The sequence below is a fragment of the Neopsephotus bourkii genome, unplaced genomic scaffold, assembly GCF_033783945.1.
Source record: "Neopsephotus bourkii isolate Nb327-2 ecotype Australia unplaced genomic scaffold, CSIRO-AGI_Nbou_v1 NB_1183, whole genome shotgun sequence".
Lineage (NCBI taxonomy): Eukaryota > Metazoa > Chordata > Aves > Psittaciformes > Psittacidae > Neopsephotus > Neopsephotus bourkii.
Window position 1 is genome coordinate 4,309,622 of NW_026901668.1, and position 18,886 is coordinate 4,328,507.

General features: G+C 35.6%; 2 protein-coding genes across 2 annotated transcripts in view; one reads left to right on the top strand and one right to left on the bottom strand.

Moving 5' to 3' along the window:
• Nucleotides 1-5,904, bottom strand: part of CACNA1C (calcium voltage-gated channel subunit alpha1 C) — a 484,424-nt gene extending 478,520 nt beyond the window's left edge. Inside the window, exon 1 of the mRNA XM_061364015.1 lies at nucleotides 5,477-5,904. Within this exon, the coding sequence (XP_061219999.1) occupies nucleotides 5,477-5,606 (130 nt within the window). The 5' untranslated portion in view covers nucleotides 5,607-5,904. The remainder of the gene's footprint in view (nucleotides 1-5,476) is intronic.
• The window catches only part of DCP1B (decapping mRNA 1B), a 46,351-nt gene that overhangs the window by 7,279 nt on the left and 20,186 nt on the right, over nucleotides 1-18,886 (top strand). Inside the window, exon 4 of the mRNA XM_061364013.1 lies at nucleotides 17,932-17,998. Coding sequence (XP_061219997.1) covers nucleotides 17,932-17,998 — 67 coding nt within the window. The remainder of the gene's footprint in view (nucleotides 1-17,931; nucleotides 17,999-18,886) is intronic.

The following is an 18,886-nucleotide window of genomic DNA, read 5'->3' on the forward strand; positions in this document are numbered from 1 at the left end:
TTTCATCCATTGCTGGGGTTTTTTTACGCCCTAATCTTATAATACTATTTTTATCTCTTTCTTCCAGATACTAATGAGGAGTACTCAGTGATAGCTGTTTACTTGGCAAAAGGGTGGACAGTTTGGCAGTAATACTTAACAGAATCTGGAAACAAGTTGTCTTTTGTTTTACTTGGTTACTTCTCAGTCTGTTTTTCATACAAATCTTCTTATTAGATACAACAAAACTACCAGAGTTTCCTCTGTATCTCTAATTGGAATAATTGCTTTCCCATATAAAAGGACTTACGTTTGGTATTTGTGACAGTGTAAATTCCAGAAAAAGATAAAAGCAAGCATTTGGAACAATAAAGAAGTCCTGTCTGGTGTTTTATTTATTTTAATATTCTGGATGTTTGTTGAAACCAACTTAATTTCAGTACAGCTGAATATCTATGGCTGGCTGTATCATACAGTCAAAAATAAATGCTTTTGCTCTTGGCAGGAAAAGGTGGTACTTGTGTATGACAAGTCTGCCAGCATTTTGTCATGTTACAGCTATCATTTTGTAAAGACTGCTTTGCATCCAATATATGATGACAATGGAAAAAGCTTTCCAAAATTGTACACAATAAATATAAGTTTTATGAATACTTAAAATTATTTTGTTTTCCCTACTTTTTGTTATATTGTTTCTTGTATTTCTTTTATTGTTCTTGGTCATCTAAATTTGAAATACTGTCTAAACACCATGTTGCACTAATCCCAGGACTTTTCAGGCTGGATTTGGGATCCATTGCAGTTAATGTTTGCACTGATCCACTATTAGGTGGAAAAGTTTAGTTTGGGAAATCTGTTAGGCTAGAACTAGGGTTATTCGTTTTAAAGCCAGGAGGGAAGCTCAAATTATAGTTTTGAATGCCAGCAGAAATCCTTGTCCACCAACAAACAGAAAGTTTATGCATCAGTGGTATTTTCAGTGTGACTTTCAAACTTGTTATCTGCAATTTTAGATGCTTTCTTTCTGAGAGCAGGACAGTATTTCTGTTTCAGTTTAGATCATCCAATGATTTTGTTTAAAAAATTTCCTGAGTTTTATATTTGAGTAACCTTAACTACATAATTACTACTTTTTTTTCCTTAATTTTTGGTAATATTTACTGTGAAAACCAATGTTTAGAACCTGTTGCTTAAGACTTGATGCATGTTTTTTTTCCCTGTAGGTCAGAATTATTTATGCATGAAAATTTCTCAAGCTATTATTTTTCATTCTTAAATTCTATGTTACAGTATTCTAGAGCCCTCTCAAGTAGAACAACTTATCTTCTTGGAGACTGATTGTGGCTCATTTCAGCTCACCCTTCTACATCCTGATAAAAACTAAATGGGCAACAAGTGCCCCACTTCTCTAGGCATTTCTGGAGACCTATTGACCCTGCAAGTAGTGTTCCTCTTGTAAAAGATGCCTTAGTTTAAAGACTATCAGTTCACTTCCTAAGGGAAAGGAGGAGACAACAGTAATAGAATTTGAGTGATATGTAAAAATGAATGTCATGAGAAACAATCTTCTTCTGGATATTACATCTTCTTTACCCTGAAATGTTTGCAGTCTATACTACATTATATATTCTATAATTCAATATTTTAAATATCTTCTTTCCTGTGAAATGTGTTTTTGTTTGAGAATGAAATCAACCCTTTGGTGGTTAAATTTGCACATATATTTAAATTCTCATGTTGATCAGTAAACAACTACTTCCTCAATTGTTTCTGTTGAGACAGGCAAACTAGATATCCCAGGCTTTATTTTTATGGTGCAATAGAGTTTCTGTTTAGTTTCTGGTATTGGTAGAAACGTCAGTTTAAAATGTAGAGCCTTATTTGTTAGCCTTCTACCTGCCAACACAATATCTAGTCCAATAACAACGACAAAAAAACCCAACAGGATAAATGCAGTAAATTGAAATGTGTATTTAATCAGTTATTCCCCAAATGCTCACTGGTCTTCTTGAATTTTGAAACTGATATCTTTAAATGTTTTTAACTTCATTCAATTCATATTATTTTTCTTTAGATCTAGTGGTCTGCTGGTTCATAAATGCTCCATGTCTTTCTGTTGCTGCTTCATTAAGCTAAACACAATGCTTTTGTCACAGCTGAATAACTTAAAAACAGTTGTTCTGAGATTAAGTTTGATTGCAGTATAGGTATTCTGGCCTGCTAGAGCCTGCAGGTTTTGTTGAAGAAAATACTAATGTAGTTTAAAATTCAGAAAAATGTTTGTCCGCTTGGAACAAAAATGTTTGAAAAGTGAAAGCTCAAAGTATAGAAATTCAAAGTAATTTTGGCAGAAGGACGTTGCCCTTGTTAGAGTTACATTCTTCTTAGCCTATTGTTTGCTAAACAGATTTGGCTAAAGCGTTTTTTTTAAAGGCCTGCCTGGACTGACTACTGCCATTTGCTCAGAATACGAATGTTTGTGGTTTACCTGAGGTTCTGTCCTTGGAGATGTTTCTGTCTTGGAGAAATAAACAAATAGTTCCTCCTCCTTCCCATTCCACTCTCTGTCCTCTAATTAGCATTATAAAAATTCATCAGGCATCCAGCAAGACAGAGTAGCAGCAGAGGTCACAGTTATCTTTCCTGGGTGTTACTGACCTCAAAGTGAAACCTCAGTTTTGCTGAGCGCATTGGAATGCTGACACTGTTAAGCATAGATATTGTTTTCCTTTTTAAAATTTAAAAGGAAAATACGCATACTGAAAATACATTAAAGTTGTAGTAAAAGTTGATTCTAAACCCAGAAAATGAAGGTTGCAGCATGAGTTTTGTCTGTGGATGCATTTATTTATTTTAGAAACCTGTTTTATAGTTTGTCTCCAGCTTAACTATTTTATAGTTGGTCATGTGCAAATTTTCTTGAGAAGAAAATAAATAGGAGTAGGAAGAAACTTGCCTATCAGATGCATAGTGACAGTAATATTTTTTTCATGTGAGATGCTGTCTAGTGCTCAGTTTACTGAATTCCCTGTACCTACAGTCAGAAATTATCTGTTCCTAAACCAGTTTATAAAAGCATATATAAAAGCATTACTATTTCCTATTACATTTCCCATATAGTTTCCTCTTTTTGTGGGCTGTACTTCAATCTGCCAATGATTGTAATGTGCTAAGAAGATGGTCAAAATTGCTTTGGAATGTGGAAAAAAAAAAATTCCCCTTTGAAATGGTACAGATATTAATTTGCATTTTTATAAATAAATAAATAGGTATATTTATAGATTTAGATTTTTGCGCTTAATCTCATTTTAATTTTCAAGGGTGCCTAAAAATCTTCAGTGCTTGCCCGTTGAAATATAAAAATATTATTTTAACTTGATGGCATAACTAAATGCTATTTGGCAATTGGGTGTTGATGGACATGCAGTGATGCTGACTCGAAACAGGTGAATCTTAAGACTGGGGATCATTATCTTGCTGTCTAGTGGTTAGCGAGCTTGCCTGTTCTAGAGTTTATGCCTGGTTTTGAAATCTGTAACTAAAGTCTGTTGAAGCAGGAGTGGGTTTTTAGCATGGTGAAAGGGACGGGAGAATTTGTTGTAAAGGAGTATGCAAATTGCTTAAAAAATAGATTGACTGAAAAAGTGCCATAGAATATACCTTTCTGTGGTAAATTGTAGTTGATCATAATTTCTTCTTCTAACTCTCTGTCTTCCTGAAGGTATTCTATTTTGAGGAGAAGGCTAGAATAAATGACCTGCAGAGGCCCCAGCCAATAAACTAAATTATTAATGTTATTCTAGAATTAGCTGGTATTGGTTAATTCTACTAGGTCATTTGGGATTTTATGTGTGTGTGTGTTTATTGTGGAGAGTAAATGTAGTTCTGTGATGTAGGCTTTTAGGGGTCAAATGGAAAAAACTCCAAACATAAAACAGATGAGAAATTGTAATAACCCTTTTTTGGTTTTTGTTTGTAAGGCAAGATTGTTTGGACTAATAAGCATTTCTAAATTTATTTTTTCCAGGTTACTTTATTATTATTTATATTTTCCTTTAAACATGATGTATGTTTTTCAGTGGAAGTTGTACATTCCAGTTGTGAAGGCCTTAAGATTAAGATACAAGTTTTCATAGGTAATACCCATGTCCCTTGCCACCCCACCCAGTTCAGCACAGATAACGTCTATTCAGACTTTCCTGAAAGGCCATTTTTGTTGTTTCTTCCTCATGGTTCCTACCCTGAGGATTTGGTAGTTGCAGAAGTCTTTGACTGAGCAAAGAAAATAATTTAGAATGCTTTGCATTTGTAAAGTAGCTTTTTACAACTGTAACTATGATGAGTGTGCCATCTTTTTGCTCTAATGGTGTGTTTCTGCTGTGTGATGAAGGTGATAAAAAAAGTGTAGTAATCCTAACATGCCTTTTCAGTTTTGTGGAATAATGGAGTCCAATCTGTATGTCAGAGAAACTGTATGTCATGTGAGACGAAACAAGCTAAGGAGCTAAGATAAGAAAGCTATGTAGGTTTTCTTGATGGCTGGTAATTATTTTGTGTATGGAGGAACTCTGTCCCTGCCTGAGCAGACAGATGGGTAGGGAAAGTATATGGAATAGAATTAAAAGCGTGTCTCAAGCCTCCTGCAGTTGTAGATGAGTTTCTGTGTAGAATAGAATACTGCATATATCTGCTAAACACAGTTCTTTTGTTTCCCATTTATGGATGTTAGCATATGAGCAACATATTAGCTTGCCTGGACGTTTACTGCTGAGAGTGTACTGCCAGTGCTGGGAATTCCAGACATCTTTTTAAGATAAGATAGGCATATGATGCAGTAAAGCTCTAGAGTTCAAGTTGGAACAGATAATTATTTTTTTTAAAGAGGTTATCTTCATGTGACTACCTGTATACCCTCTAATTCATACACACCTCCTTATATAGCATAAAATGATAAGTATCTCCAGGTCAGTGTAAATATGCCAGCATGTTTCTCCTGCAAATGAAAATGTTACAGAGCTAGTTGTGTTTCAGAAATCTCTTGTGTAAGCCCCTTTTCAGATTAGTCCCTTCACACACACACAGATGCATTTAATATTTTCAGCTTTTGTGTGTTTAAAACTTCTCAGGCTTTTTCTCTACAACAAAAAAACCTCTTTTTCTTTCTTGTTCCTTATACCTGCATACCTTTTCTTTTTTCTTTTTTCCCTCTTGTATCAAAGTGGGAAAGTGATGTTCATTGGATTCTCAAAAGAATATATTACCAAGAGAAGCCATTGATCTACTTAACTCCACAGGTTTGAGACTTATCTAAATCCCGTGGTAGTGGGATCACACACAGAGCACTTAACAGTACATTATCCACAACTGTTACTATAAGTTATTAGTGTAGTTTCATATATTATACAGACTGTTGTATTTAAACAGTAATGGAATAGTTACCCCAGGAGGTAGATACCAATACAGTTTGCATGCACACAACAGGGTGATGTTGTCTTACCTCCAGGCTTGATGTAGAAGCAGTTAAGCTGAGTTTCATGCACCAGCTTCCCCTTATACTTAGTTTCAGGTTCCTCTGGCTGATGGCTGGGTAGCGGGTGATAGGCTTGTCGAACAAAGGCTTGAAACATTTTAAAATTCCAGGGAGAGCTGAAAGAGCTGAACCTGAGTGTATATTCTGTATATAGTAAAGGTAAATTCCTTTTGGTCAGTTGTTTCTTACTTCAGCGTTACTTATAAAATTGCCTCGTTCAGAAGTTAAAACCTGAAGGTTTCTTTAAAGTACTGATAGCTCGGTCTTTTAATCTAGAGTCTGTTTTCTAGCTCTTTGAAACCTCTGCAATATCTTTTGCATTATTCTTCCTTTCCTTGTTCTTCACTCCTAATCTTTTTCTTGTCCTCTGTGGCTTATGCTCAGTTTGAGCCTTCTCCCCCTGTGGTTTTTCAGGAAAACTTGGATTGAGAAGTGAAGATAATGGGCGCCATCCACCCGTCAGCTCATCACCTCACCGAGCCATGACGATCTCTGGTTTCTGTATATCAGCACAGACTTCTCTGATAATATCCTCTTGTGTTTGAAAAAAATAGGTTTGTCTAGTAGGGGGTGGACTTCACTCCTGACATAGCCAGAAAACTTCTTATGGAATGTGAGCTTGCTCACTCACGCTCTTTTATATGTGTGTATATAAAACGTTTGTAACCTTCTCTCAAAACATGGAAGATAAATATGCGAGCAAGTGTATCCCTCAGCGCATATACAAGCTGCTCACTTCTGTCTAGTATTGATTTAACACAAGCTCTTCAGAGCCTCATCAGCGCTCTCTTCGTCAAAACAAGCCTTAAATCGGCAGTAAATAATACTTTACAATTACAGGAGGAAAAAAGAAAGAAACCTTTCTCAAGTATAAGATAGCATACCCTTTAAAGGACAAGGAATGTGTTCTATACAGAAACACGGTGCAACTGCTCCAGTGGAATTCCACTAAGGCTGCAAATGCAGTGTTATTTTTTTTGTCGTAACTGGCATACAAACTTGTAACAGTATTGGGCTTAATATTTGCTGTCTGCTCTGCTCTGCTCTAGTGGTTGCAGCTGAAGCCCAGTTGTTGGTTTTGCAATGCAGAGCTTGCTTTAATAAATTTTAATGAAATGTGAAGTCTTCATACCATAGTGTATTGCTTAAAATCAATCTTAAAGAGAAAAAGTGGGTTTTACCTGCTAGCTTCACTGTTTTAGACTTACATACTGCTAGGTCTGTTGGAGCCTGTTTCAGTAATCCTTTTGCATAGCAGAGGTATTATTTATATGAATAAAACCAGCCAGAGATCCTGTAGCCACGGAAAAAAAAATGTAAGTGATGTAAGACACATGCTTCAGGTCAGAAGTCAACAGTAAAGGGACTAGGAAGATTCTTCCTGTGAATCATCTGGTGCTGGTCATTGTCTTACACAGGATATGGACTTTCAGTTTGATGATCTCTACCAATTCTTTTGTCTTTGTCAAGCAAACTGCCTTCCTGTAAAATTTCAACATTATTTGCTTTGCAACATCAATTGCAACATTAAATCTTCTACACAGGAATGTGTACCATCTCTCAATGAAAAGGTTAATGAAATCTCTAGTAATTAGAAAAGGAGAGAAATAACACTGAATATTTATATAAGGTATCATATGCCTTCCTGAAGTTCTTTACTGCTTTGTTGTTGTTGTTGTTGTCGTCATCTCTCTTCCAGTTTTATTCTGGTTTCTCTCACGTGAGTATTTTGTACGTCCTTTGTCTCAAACAGAAAACACAGGTTAAAATTTGCCCTGAGAGAGTTAAAAGCTGAAGGAGGGGATAGGCTGAAGAACCAGAGGATGATCATTGATATGTTTTATTCCTAAAGGATTTTGCATGAACTAGTAAAATACTGCTGACTTCTGAAGCAAAATGAAATATTTACTTTTACTTTTTGTATTAAAATAATACAGTTATTGTAATGAAAATGACCCAATGCAAAATTTCAAATTTTTATTTAATTTACATGTATCTCTATTCTATATTCAGGGATTCAGAATTGTGGGGTTATCTCCCAGTGCTGCTATTATGAAATATCTAGCAGCTAATATAAAACGAGTTTGGGAAATGTGGGGATTTTTTTCTGTTGGATTACAGGTTTAAAACAAGGAAATACTTGCCACTTAAATTGCATTTTCTTGGTGACAGACTTGATCTCAGGAGTACGTTCTTTTTTTCCCTCTATACGCATACTCTCATGGAATGTCTGGTTTACAAGAAGGCAGAAAAGTCAGTAAGCTGCTGATTTTTGTAGTAATCTGAAGACTAACTCCAGTAGTTAAAATTTTAAGATATATACAAACATGTTAAAAAATAATTACAGCAATCAAAAGAAAAAAACATTAAGGTAGCTCAAAGAGGTTGTGTTTGTATCTTCATAAAAGAAATCACTAAGTTGCAACTTTGGCAAAAAAAACGTGGGTCATAAAGTATTAATAAAAATGCACAAAATATGTTTTAAGATTAAATGTAATGACCCCTCAGTTTTCAAGCATGTGAAAATGCAGTGGCCATATGTGAATGATAAAGGGTCCAAGGTGTAGCCAGCTACTGAGATTTAGCTTGTGAGCACAGAATGAATCTACCCACAACTGGAGTAAACCTATTACTGTTTGCCTGTCATTATGTGGGTACAGTGGAAGTCACCTCTGTAAATGTGAATTTGTATTATATCATTAAAAATTGTACATCAGAATGTCAAAAGGCAGCTCTACAGATAAGCAGGTGGTGTTGAAGGGAATGTAACAGCTGACTATAAGAGAAGGAAAAGCTACAGAGTAGTAGAGAAGAACTTTTTAATGTGTTGTCTTTGACGTGTTGACAGGCTGTGGCAAATCAGTAAAAGCAAAACATAAGATATGCTGTAAATATGAAATTAAACATTTGAAATTTCAGGAGGAGTAGTTGACTTTGCCTGTTTCTATGTGGATATTTTTATTCTTTTTCTAGCAGTTTCAGACAGAGATGTTTTAGGGAAAATTAAGAAATTGCCTGCCTCTCAAATGATGTGTGTACAGAGCTTACAAATGGAAAAATACAAAGTTGATTTTTTAAATTCTGTTAATCTTGCAGTATTACTTAGCTGCTACTTGTTACAAGAACAAGTATATATATACAAAGGGCTTAGACTTTCAAGAACTCAGTCCAGATCCGCAAACATATTTCCATTACTTAGGGTCTGAAGGTATGCAGTGAAGAAATAAAAGATGAGATCACAACAATCAGAATTAGAAACATCATCTATAAAGTTGCTTATTTTCCTTTTTGAAGCCCTCTTTGAAGTCATTCATAATTTTGGGGGAATTAAACCGTTTGGGATGACAGGTCTTCAGAGTGATTGTAGTAAAAAAAATTGTGTTTCAGGAATAAATAAATTATCATGCTATTAAATATCTATTTGAGGTTTAGATATTTTTCCTTCTTTTTTTCCTTCATTCTATTGTCATGGTTTAACCCCAGCTATCAACTAAGTACCATGCAGCCACTCACTCACTCTCCTACCCACTCCCCAGTGTAATAGGAAGGAAAATTGGGAAAATGTAAATACCTGTGGGTTGAGACAAGAACAGTTTAATTATTAAAGTACAATGTAATACTGTTATAGTAAAATTGCTCACGACCAATGACCCAGCTCTCCCCAGGCAGTGATCAGTCCCTCCCAGCAAACTCCTTGCAATTTATGTACTGGGCATGATGATGTGATGTGGTATGGAATATCCCTTTGGCTAGTTCAGGTCAGCTGTTCTGGCTGTGCTCTCCCATCCCAGGTTCTTCTGCCCCTCCTCACTGGCAGAACATGGGAAACTGGAAGTCCTTGACTTAGGGCAAACACTACTTAGCAACAAGTAAAACATTGGTGTCTTATCAGGATTGTTCTCAGACTAAAGCCAAAACACAGCACTGTACCAGCTACTAGGAAGAAAACTAAATATCCCAGCTGAAGTCTGGACATCCATTTTACTGAAAAATCAGTAGAGTTTGGGAAATAATTTGAACTTAATTACAGCTCTGGAATTAGAGATGTACTTGGGCCTGTGCTGGGTATCTCAGAGATGCATTTTCAAAATCATTGGGAAGATATTCTTAGGTTTGACCAAATTATAAGTAAAAACCATGATGTTCAAATCTGATGAGTCCTTTACTAACCATGTATGTCACATACAGTAGAACATATTTTATCCTTACAGGTGTAAAAACCCAGATACTCACCAGAAACTGTAACAGAAGTCGCAAGAAACATAACAGAAGCTGCTGCTTTTCTTAACCTAGTGGAAGGCAGGATGCAAATAAAGGGGCTGGAAACTGAGAAGGTGAAGGCAGCTCTCCTTCCTATTCTTTCAAATAAAAGCAAACTTTTTTTTTTTTTTTTTTTTTTTTTTGCTGCTAGGTTGGGAAGGCAGTGTTGTCCCCTTCTTGACTGAGGAGAGTTCTCATTGATTTTAGCTAGTTGGTACAATGTGATGTGCAGAATCAAGCAGAGTGTGGTTTCTAGTTTAACCTCTTCTGCTGGTGATAGTGTTAAGCTAATGTAAGCTGTTCTGCTAACAGAAGTTATGAATATATATTGAGCCAGATTTGTGTAATGGCATTTTTGTAGTATGTTTGATGATTCCCGTAAATCAGGGCCTGGCTTCATTTCAGTGCATTGAATATATGTTTTATGGTTTGCTGTAGAAAGTTAGCAAAGAATACAGAGTAAGCTAACACAGGTGATAGTTTCAGGTGTTGAAGAGTTGTGTGTCTTTTCCACTGAGCTATTCTCAGATGGAATTTCTTTCATAGGAAGAATGCTACTGTTGACTCAGGATATTTGGATTTGATTTGTAGCCTTACTGCAGACTTCTTCACGTACCTTTCTAATGTAATTGTCTATCATTTTTTTATATATTTTTCTTTCACCCACCATGTGTTTTTCTCTTGGCTTTTACGCTCCTTGAGTGAGACTGTTTAATCATTTCCGTTATAAAAGGCAGCGGAGCTCCAGTCTGACGTGGACATTTCAGAAGTCTATTGTGAAATAGTAATGAGAACCACTTGTTATTTAAGAACAACTTAGAAATAACAACATTAAAGGATTTATTAAGAACAACTTGTTATTTTAGAAATTGATAGTCTAGCATCTACAGACTCCCTGCCTTAATTTCAGTGTTATGCATCATCATGGTTTAAAAATTATTTGGAACTGATGATGCAACGTCAGGCGATGTGACTGGAAAACCAGTGGTGGGCGGGGGGAAAATAAATGCACTAAAAGCCAGATGGATCATAGCATAGATGCTATTCCTGTGTCGTGACTAAAAATTTCTTGTAGCATCAACAGAATGCGATTTTAAAGGAAATCTGGAAAATTCAGTTTGCCTTGGGCTCGTTTCCAAAAACTAAAGAACCTGCTGATGGACTCTTACATCTGCTGAGCTTTATGGAAATAAATGGATCAATGGGCTTTAAAGTTCCCTACAGTATATGTTAGCTTTGAGGCTCTTTAAGGCGCATTCCAGTGAGGCAATCTTGTTTATGGCTGCTACAGAATTGACATATTTTTCATAAAGAATTTCTGACAAATTTTGATTAAAAATCTGCCTGAAGTCAGGCTGTCACAGTAGAGCCACAGACATGATTTAATAAACAATCCACCATCTCTGAGTTGTCCCTTTTTTGCCTCATGAAATCAAATATTTGCTGAGTCTGTCTGGAAGTCTGTAACACAACTGTCATGACTGGTAGAAGATTGCAGGGATATTTCAGGGTCCATCCTAGCAACAAAAAAAATGTTTCTTGTGGTGATTTTTAAGGCATAGTTCCAGGCACAATTAAACAGATGGTGGCGGGGAACTTTCTCTTGACTTTTGGAAGTGTTGCCAATCATTGCACACTGTCAAACCATATGCTTTTCGGGAAAGGGGGTTTGAGGGGCTTTAGCATTTTATTGGGGGTTGTTGTACATTTTCTGGGGAGTTTTATTGTTTTGGTTTGTTTTGGTTTGTGTTGTTTTTTTTTAAAGAAATCTGCTTGGATAGTTCCCTCCTCATTTAAATTTGACTGGTCAAGCTGAAAACCAGCTTTTTTCACTGTGTATGATCATCAGTTTGCATTAAGATGCAAAGGATTCTTTTCCCTTTAATAGCTGGCTTTTTTTCCTGATTGATCATGGAATCATAGAATGGTTTGTCATATGTAATGTTTTAAATATTTGAAATAATGGAAATACAAAGTTACCCTTTTCCCTGTCTATATTAAAAGTTCCCCAAGTAAGTAGGTCAGGAGCCATGCCAATTTTTAAATGAAAGAACTAAATGTTTGATTATTTAAATTGTTGGGCAGCTTTTTAGGAATTTAAGTTAAGCTTATATCAAAATACATTTAATGATGTAATGATATAATACTTTCTGTTGCTTAAAAACTCTTGCCTTACTTCAGTTTCTTTACATTTTATTGCCTGAGACATCATAAAAAAATTGGTTCCTCTTTGAGAACTTCCAGAAATAGCAGGTTACATCTAAGCTGAATTTCCATTATTTAAAAACAAATGAGTTTTATATATAATTTGTATTGTACTCCTTTACACAATGTAGAGAAGCAAGAGACCTAAAAGTTCCAGTACTGTTGATAAGCCACATCACTATCAATATGGCAGTATAATAGGAAATTTAGTATTCTTCTAGTGGTTTGTTTTTAAATATCTTAACAGCTAAGCAAAATGTTGTGTTTGAAAGAAGTTTAAGGCTGTAAAGGACTAAAATAACTTTAAGACTCCTAACTAGCAAAATCCAAAATTAAGGCTGCTTGTGCAATCTCTCTTTTTTGCTTATGAAATTTTAAATTATGTTATCATCTTCTTTTGTAATAAGGGCTTTGCTTCAGTTATCAAATAGTCTGAATGGCATTCATGTAAATAGCAGCCACTCGGCATGTCTGTTTTTTCATCAGTACTGATATGTGGGACTGTTGCTTTGTTATATGCCACTGAAGTTCTATGCTGGGGACAGAACTGTTAATTGCTTTTTTTCTTGTTGTTTTCTGTGATACTAATCAGTATAATAACTGATAAATAATGAATAAGCTGAACTGTTGTACCTTGCTCAGTGTACAAGTATTATTCTTCTCATTTTACAAATAGAGATTCTAGGGCGGAATAGTTACAATTGCAGAGCTCAATTAAATGTAGGATGTCTGACATTAATTACTCAGACCTAATTTTTCCAACATCATTCATATGTTCAAACCCACTTCATATGGACTTCAGTTGATTATAAGTAGCTGGTGTTTTTGCAGGTTGTGCATTCAAATCTTAGACTGAAGTTTAGGGCCTCAAATCTAACACTGGGAAATGTAGCATACGCAGTCAGTGACAGCCACTTAAGATGACATTTCACAACTTATGTATCATTGTATAATATCTCTGAGGCAGTGTCAGAGATGGAATTCAGCTTGCCAAGATAGTGTGCAGCTGCCTTTGCTGCAGGGTTTTTATATTGTCTTTCTTTTGTTGTACTCCTCTCTTGCTTTACGCTGTAGAGCAGGACGTAAACCATCAGCAGGCAAGTCTCCTTTACTACTTGAGCTGAGCAAAGGGGAAGGAACATCATATGCCTATATCGTAATTTTAAAGATGGTATCAGGGACAAAGGGATTACCTCTGCACTGGAGCAGAAGAGCACAGAATCAATGTGGCATGCTTGAATTAATGTTTTCAGTTAAGAACTTGTAGATGAAAAATTATCATTGCGAATATAACCTACTTTAGTTCATTTTTTAAGTATGTCCTGCAAAATGGAAGCTGCAATGTTCTAAAAGTGCTAGGAAAAGAAATGGAAGCATTGATAGTTTGCTGAACAGTCAAACATTACAGCAGAGAGAAAAGATGACCAACATAAAGGTTTCCGGATACCTCGTAAGATGTGTGTAGAGAAACTGCTGTTTAATATAGCGAAGTGTGGATATACATATTCAGGAGTCTAGGCCATACGTAGGGGATAAAGTTCCTTAAGAAGCTTGATACCAAGAATGAAACATTAAAGAATAATTTTATTTATTTGTTTATTTTTAGTACCAGTGAGTGTAAAACAGTATCTAGGTACAGAGAGTCTCTAGTCAGTAGTTATGATATTGTTGCATTTATTTTTACTATGGTTAAATACTGTAGGCAGTCTGTGGAGCAATAGCTTTAAAATAATGTGCTACAGGTAATATGATAATGGAAAGACTTTGATAATGGAAATGTCTGTCCAGAAGACAAAAATATAATAGCTGGAAATTGAAGCTAGACAAATGAAGAGTAAAATAAATAATCCTAGAGAAAGGCCTTCCCTTTTAACAGGATACTTAATGTGAATTATGAAAGTTGATGAATTCTTCATCATCATAATAAATAAGTTTCAGATTTTGAGAGGTTAGAAATTGTCATCTATAATTCTGGTAGATAGCAGCTGTCAGCTTCTGCTTATAAATAGTATCGAGTGCTCTAGTGTTTGTGAGGACAGGAGAAATCTGTAGCCAAAAAAATGAAAATTGTAAGGCAGAAGCTGTAGAATTGGCTCTGAAGTCATGATTTAAAACTTAAAAAGTGTACTTCCTTAAATTCAATCACTGAGCTATATTAAAGAAGCTTCACAGATTTTGTTAAATTTTCATTTTTTATTTATTAGTAACAGACCTCTTTCGAATTCTAAACATTCTAAAGACTGATATCCCTTAATATGAGGTTACTTAAGTAATGTATTTACCTTATTCCCATTCAATATTAATTGTATCTTGCTGATTTGATAGCTGCATTGTATCTGTCTAGTTTTGTGTAATCTTATTAACAACATCATAACTTTGGTGCCCCTTTTTTTTCTTTAATGTGGTTGATTCATTACTAAATCTCATTTTGTTTAGTAAATGACTTTGGAGCTATTGAAAGTGTATGAATAGCTGTTGTACCATCTTCTCAGTATAAATGTAGCTTTCCTTATTGGGCTTTTGTTAGCTGATTTTTATGTAACTGGTTCACTTGGTTAGCAGAAGATACTTGACTTTGATTTGTTTTTCCTTCTGGTTTTCCTTACAATAATCTCTTCTTGAATAACTGTATAGCTAAAGCTGGGCCTAAAAGTGACTTAATATTTCCTCTTTTGTGCAGCAGCAGAAGCACTTGCTTTGTGCATCTGCTGTATAGTGATTCAGTTGTGCCTCTGCTGCATCATGATTCATTTTTAACATGTGAACATTTTAGTGAAATTACCACCCTACAGATGATACTTCGATCAGGATTTCCTTTTTGTCAAACAGTCTGATAGAGATGGAAGGCTAATAAAAGTGATCTGTTTAGATTTGATCGTGATAAGACATGCAGTGTTTTCATGCTGGTGAAATCTTGTAGTGAAATCTGTACTGTATGTCTGTGTAGTTTTTATTAGTGGAGAGCATGCCAGGTTCCTAGCTTGCCAGTTACAGTTTATAGTCATCTGAGGTTCTTTTGCTGGTCCTGGGGTCTTATGTATTGTCATACACATAATTTTTTTTTTATTTGCCGTTTTGTGTTCATCATTAATCAAGACTATGGTCATGAATACCCATTTTTACTACTACTACTTTAATACCCCATTTTACTACTACTATTTACAATTTTGTTTCCTTAAATGTAGATTATAGCAGAATATACTACTGTAGTGTGAATTTATGCCGTAGTTCTCGAGGTGATAAGCATCCAACATGAAAACAGATGTTAGTGTACTTTGGATACCTGGTTATTTCAAATTTCCATCAAGTTATTGTGTTCTCGTTGGTACCTTGTTCTCCAATGCATGAAGGAGCTTGGGGTACATTGTGATTATTTCTCAGTGTATTTGGAAGCGTTCATCTGTTCTGGACAGATGGGAGAAGTGTGGAAGGAAGAAGAGGAGGACTGTCCACTTCTGACAGATTTCATTACTGAATGGGTGAGCTGTAAGTGCAGAGGATATTGGGTTTTGGTCTTGGCTTGCTTTTAGCTGTGCTTCCTAGGCTGGTTGAAAGTACCATTTAACTGAGGTGAGAAAGCAAGAGTGGGTAGATGGTTTGAAGCTCGTTTAACATCTAGGCTAAAGGTCTCTGGATCTGCAGTATCATGACTTAAAGCTTCAGATAAGAAGCTTTGGTGTATTGTGGTGTATTGTTGAGTGGTGTTCTGGTGGGACAAGCCGTAATTAGTGTCCTTGTTCCATGAGCTTGAATGGGTGTGCATTTGTTTGAATTGTATTTCATAATATTAGCTGTAGTGCTGTAAAAGCTGAAATGGTGTTTTTCGATGGTAATCAAGACAGTTTACTTGTGTTTGTCACACAAGTTTGAGGTGAACTAGCTTGCTCCTGCTGTTTATTTGGCTTTCAACTTCTAATGGCCAGCAGCACTGCAGTTATTTTCATAGGACTGTCAGTTTTCAAATTTATTAGGTGTTCATAAATAGTCTGTGACATGTTTGATCAATTGGCCAAAAGGTGAAGCTGTTCAACCCATCTTGCATATTGTTGGTGCCACCAGCTGTGGCAGACATTAAAAAAAGAAAGATGGAGCAGATGGCCAGAGTTTCATCAGTATTTTTCTGTACTTTTATAACAAAGAAGAACCTTGATTAAAACAAATCTGACTTGTCTGGGTTTTCAGTCTGCTTGCTGTGTTGTTGCACTGAAGACTCAGAGTTACAGTTTTCAAATATGTTCCATCACAAAGATGTGTAGTTTAGGTTGGTGCTTTGGAACCTTGTGAATCGTTCATGTGCTTCTGTGCAGGTTTGCAGTTTATTATTGGGTGCTTACTGGAATGTGCTAGCATATTAATGTCTAATATAAATGCATGTTTTAATATATCCATGTTACAAAAGCGATAACTCTGCAGTTCAGATCAGCTCTTTACATTGCGCATTTATAGACTCGCATAGACTGTTGTGTTGCTCGCCTTCTTTTAGGTCAATAATAGAAATCATCACACTTTTCAAAATTTAATCATAAAAGGACTGTACATATTTTAGAAGTTTGTTGGTTTTTTTTTGTATGTCTGCAGGTTAGCTGTTGGTTTGTGGATTTTTTAGGCTTTTCACCAGTATGCTGTATTAAATAGCTGAACCATTTTTAGCTATATAGAAGATAACACACAGCTGAAAATTTGAGGGGGAATGGCGATAAGTATTACATTTGTATCTTGCAAACAGCTGTACATTTGTTTTCTTTCCAAACATCAACAAAGCAAACTTATACTTCATATGCCACAGTTTTGGTTCTGTGGAATTGAAGAAGCGATTGCTTTTGGATTCTGCTAATATAAGGAAATACTACATGATCAGGGTCAGTGCTGCAGTTGTTTTTAAGCAGGTGCTTATGCCCCTTTAACATTAAGCATAGTAGGGGCTAGATCTTAAGACATATTAGCAATTGACATTTCTGAGTCAGGTGAAGGTAAAACTCTTGCCTGCAGTGTGGTAGGAAGGGGAAAGAAATCTGGCAGCTATCTGTTAGCTACCATGTCATGTAAAGGGAACGTGAATGTTACACAAGGTGATAGAGAGGGGAAAATCCATGTTAACCTTTTAAGTGCCTTCCTCTTCACACAGCAGATTTGTGCCTGAGGTTAAAACTAGGACTGTTACCCTGACAAATGTGGATGGGTTGAGATTATGTTGTAGATTTATTCCCAGGCTATCTTACCAGAGCTATGTAACATGGTTGAGAGTGGAAAAAAGCTCCCTCTTTATGATGACTGTGGAACCTGCACTAACTGCACTTCTATCATGGCTGTTACCATAATGATGGTTTCATTAGTGTGTATGTCTGAGAATCTTGAACTAATAGTAAATTTGAATCTGTCATGGCTGGGCAAAGCTGCAGGCACTTAACTTTAGTGGAGGTCTGAACTTAGATACAGATTTTCTATACTGGGCTTGGCTACAGATAATTACTTCTTTGGTGGTGAAAATAATGAGCAACATTACAGAAAATTTACAGGGAGTTCATACTGTAACAGCTTGGGTGGCATATAAGATAGATCTGAACATTGTTGAAAACTAAATCAGATCTCGCTTACTTACGTGTGGTGCAACACTACCTGCACTGTACTAGCCACTGAAATCTAATAGATATGATATGACAACTGAAAAAAATGAGAGAACAAAAGGATTCAAAGGGAAAAAACCTCAAGTTTAGTGTTCTGAAGAAAAGGATCAAATACCTCTGCCTTAACTGAAGGTTCAAGAGCCTGTAATTTGCATCCTTAGAGATATACCCTTGATCTTTTTTTGAATTTGGAGGATTTGAGGTGTCATGTTTATAGATGGGGAAAGCATAAATAAATTTAAAAATTCCTTTACAGGTCACTTTTAAATGTCTACCAGGTAGAATTGCTGTTTGAGAAGATGCTCATAGTTTGTGTTTGATGTGCATTTACAGTGTCCATATATGGGATTTGGTTTTATGATAAGGAAGAATGCCAAAGAATTGCAGAGCTCATGAAAAAGTAAGTGATGGGTAAACAAGACTTTTTGTGCTTATTTTATGTATGTATTTCTGTACATACATGCACATTATATTGCTAGGATGGTCAGACTTTTCTATTTTAAAGCTATATGTATAGAATTTGTTGCAAATGACTTTGTCACACCTGGGTTTTGTATAAACAGAAAGAAGTCAGTATATTGCAATACTTTTTCATCATTTGCTGTGCAGCTTTTCAGCCACATCAGAGTGTAACAGTTCATTCCTGATGACTCAGAGATCTGTTCTGAAGAACTGTATTCTTTGGGGGTTTAATGTATTTTTTGTGTTTGGGGAGTTTTTAATATTGCTGTTATCTTTTTTTTTTCTTTTTTTTTTGGTATATCAGTGTGAATGTGGGCTATCATGATGGCATACGGTAATAATACAGTTCTGTGGGGTTTATCCTGTTTATACATCATGGTTGGATTCCTGCTTCCTCATTTTGTAGAAATATGTACAAAATTCACTTTTTTTTGGAATATAAAGCAAGACTTTAATTAGCTTTGAATTCATTACTTTTATGAACATAACATTATTTTCTGCATGTTATATAATCTTTAATTTTGCAGTCAAGTCAGAGATTAAAATTCCAAACAACTGTATTCTCAGCTGTATTTTAATCTAACAAGATCGTGGATATTTTTTTCACTCTCACTGCTTTCTTCATGTGTCCGGGATGGAAAGGGCTCATTCTTCTGCTCTACCCTCTGGTTGGCCTAATGATGGCCTTGTTTCCAATGATCCTTTTTTTTTTATTACTATATTCTGCAGGTTCTTGTGTTTGGAGGAGGAAGGAACTGAAGTCTTCTTACAGATTTTTATCAATATATGCAATCAAATTTTTTTAGAGCTATAATATAGAGGATAT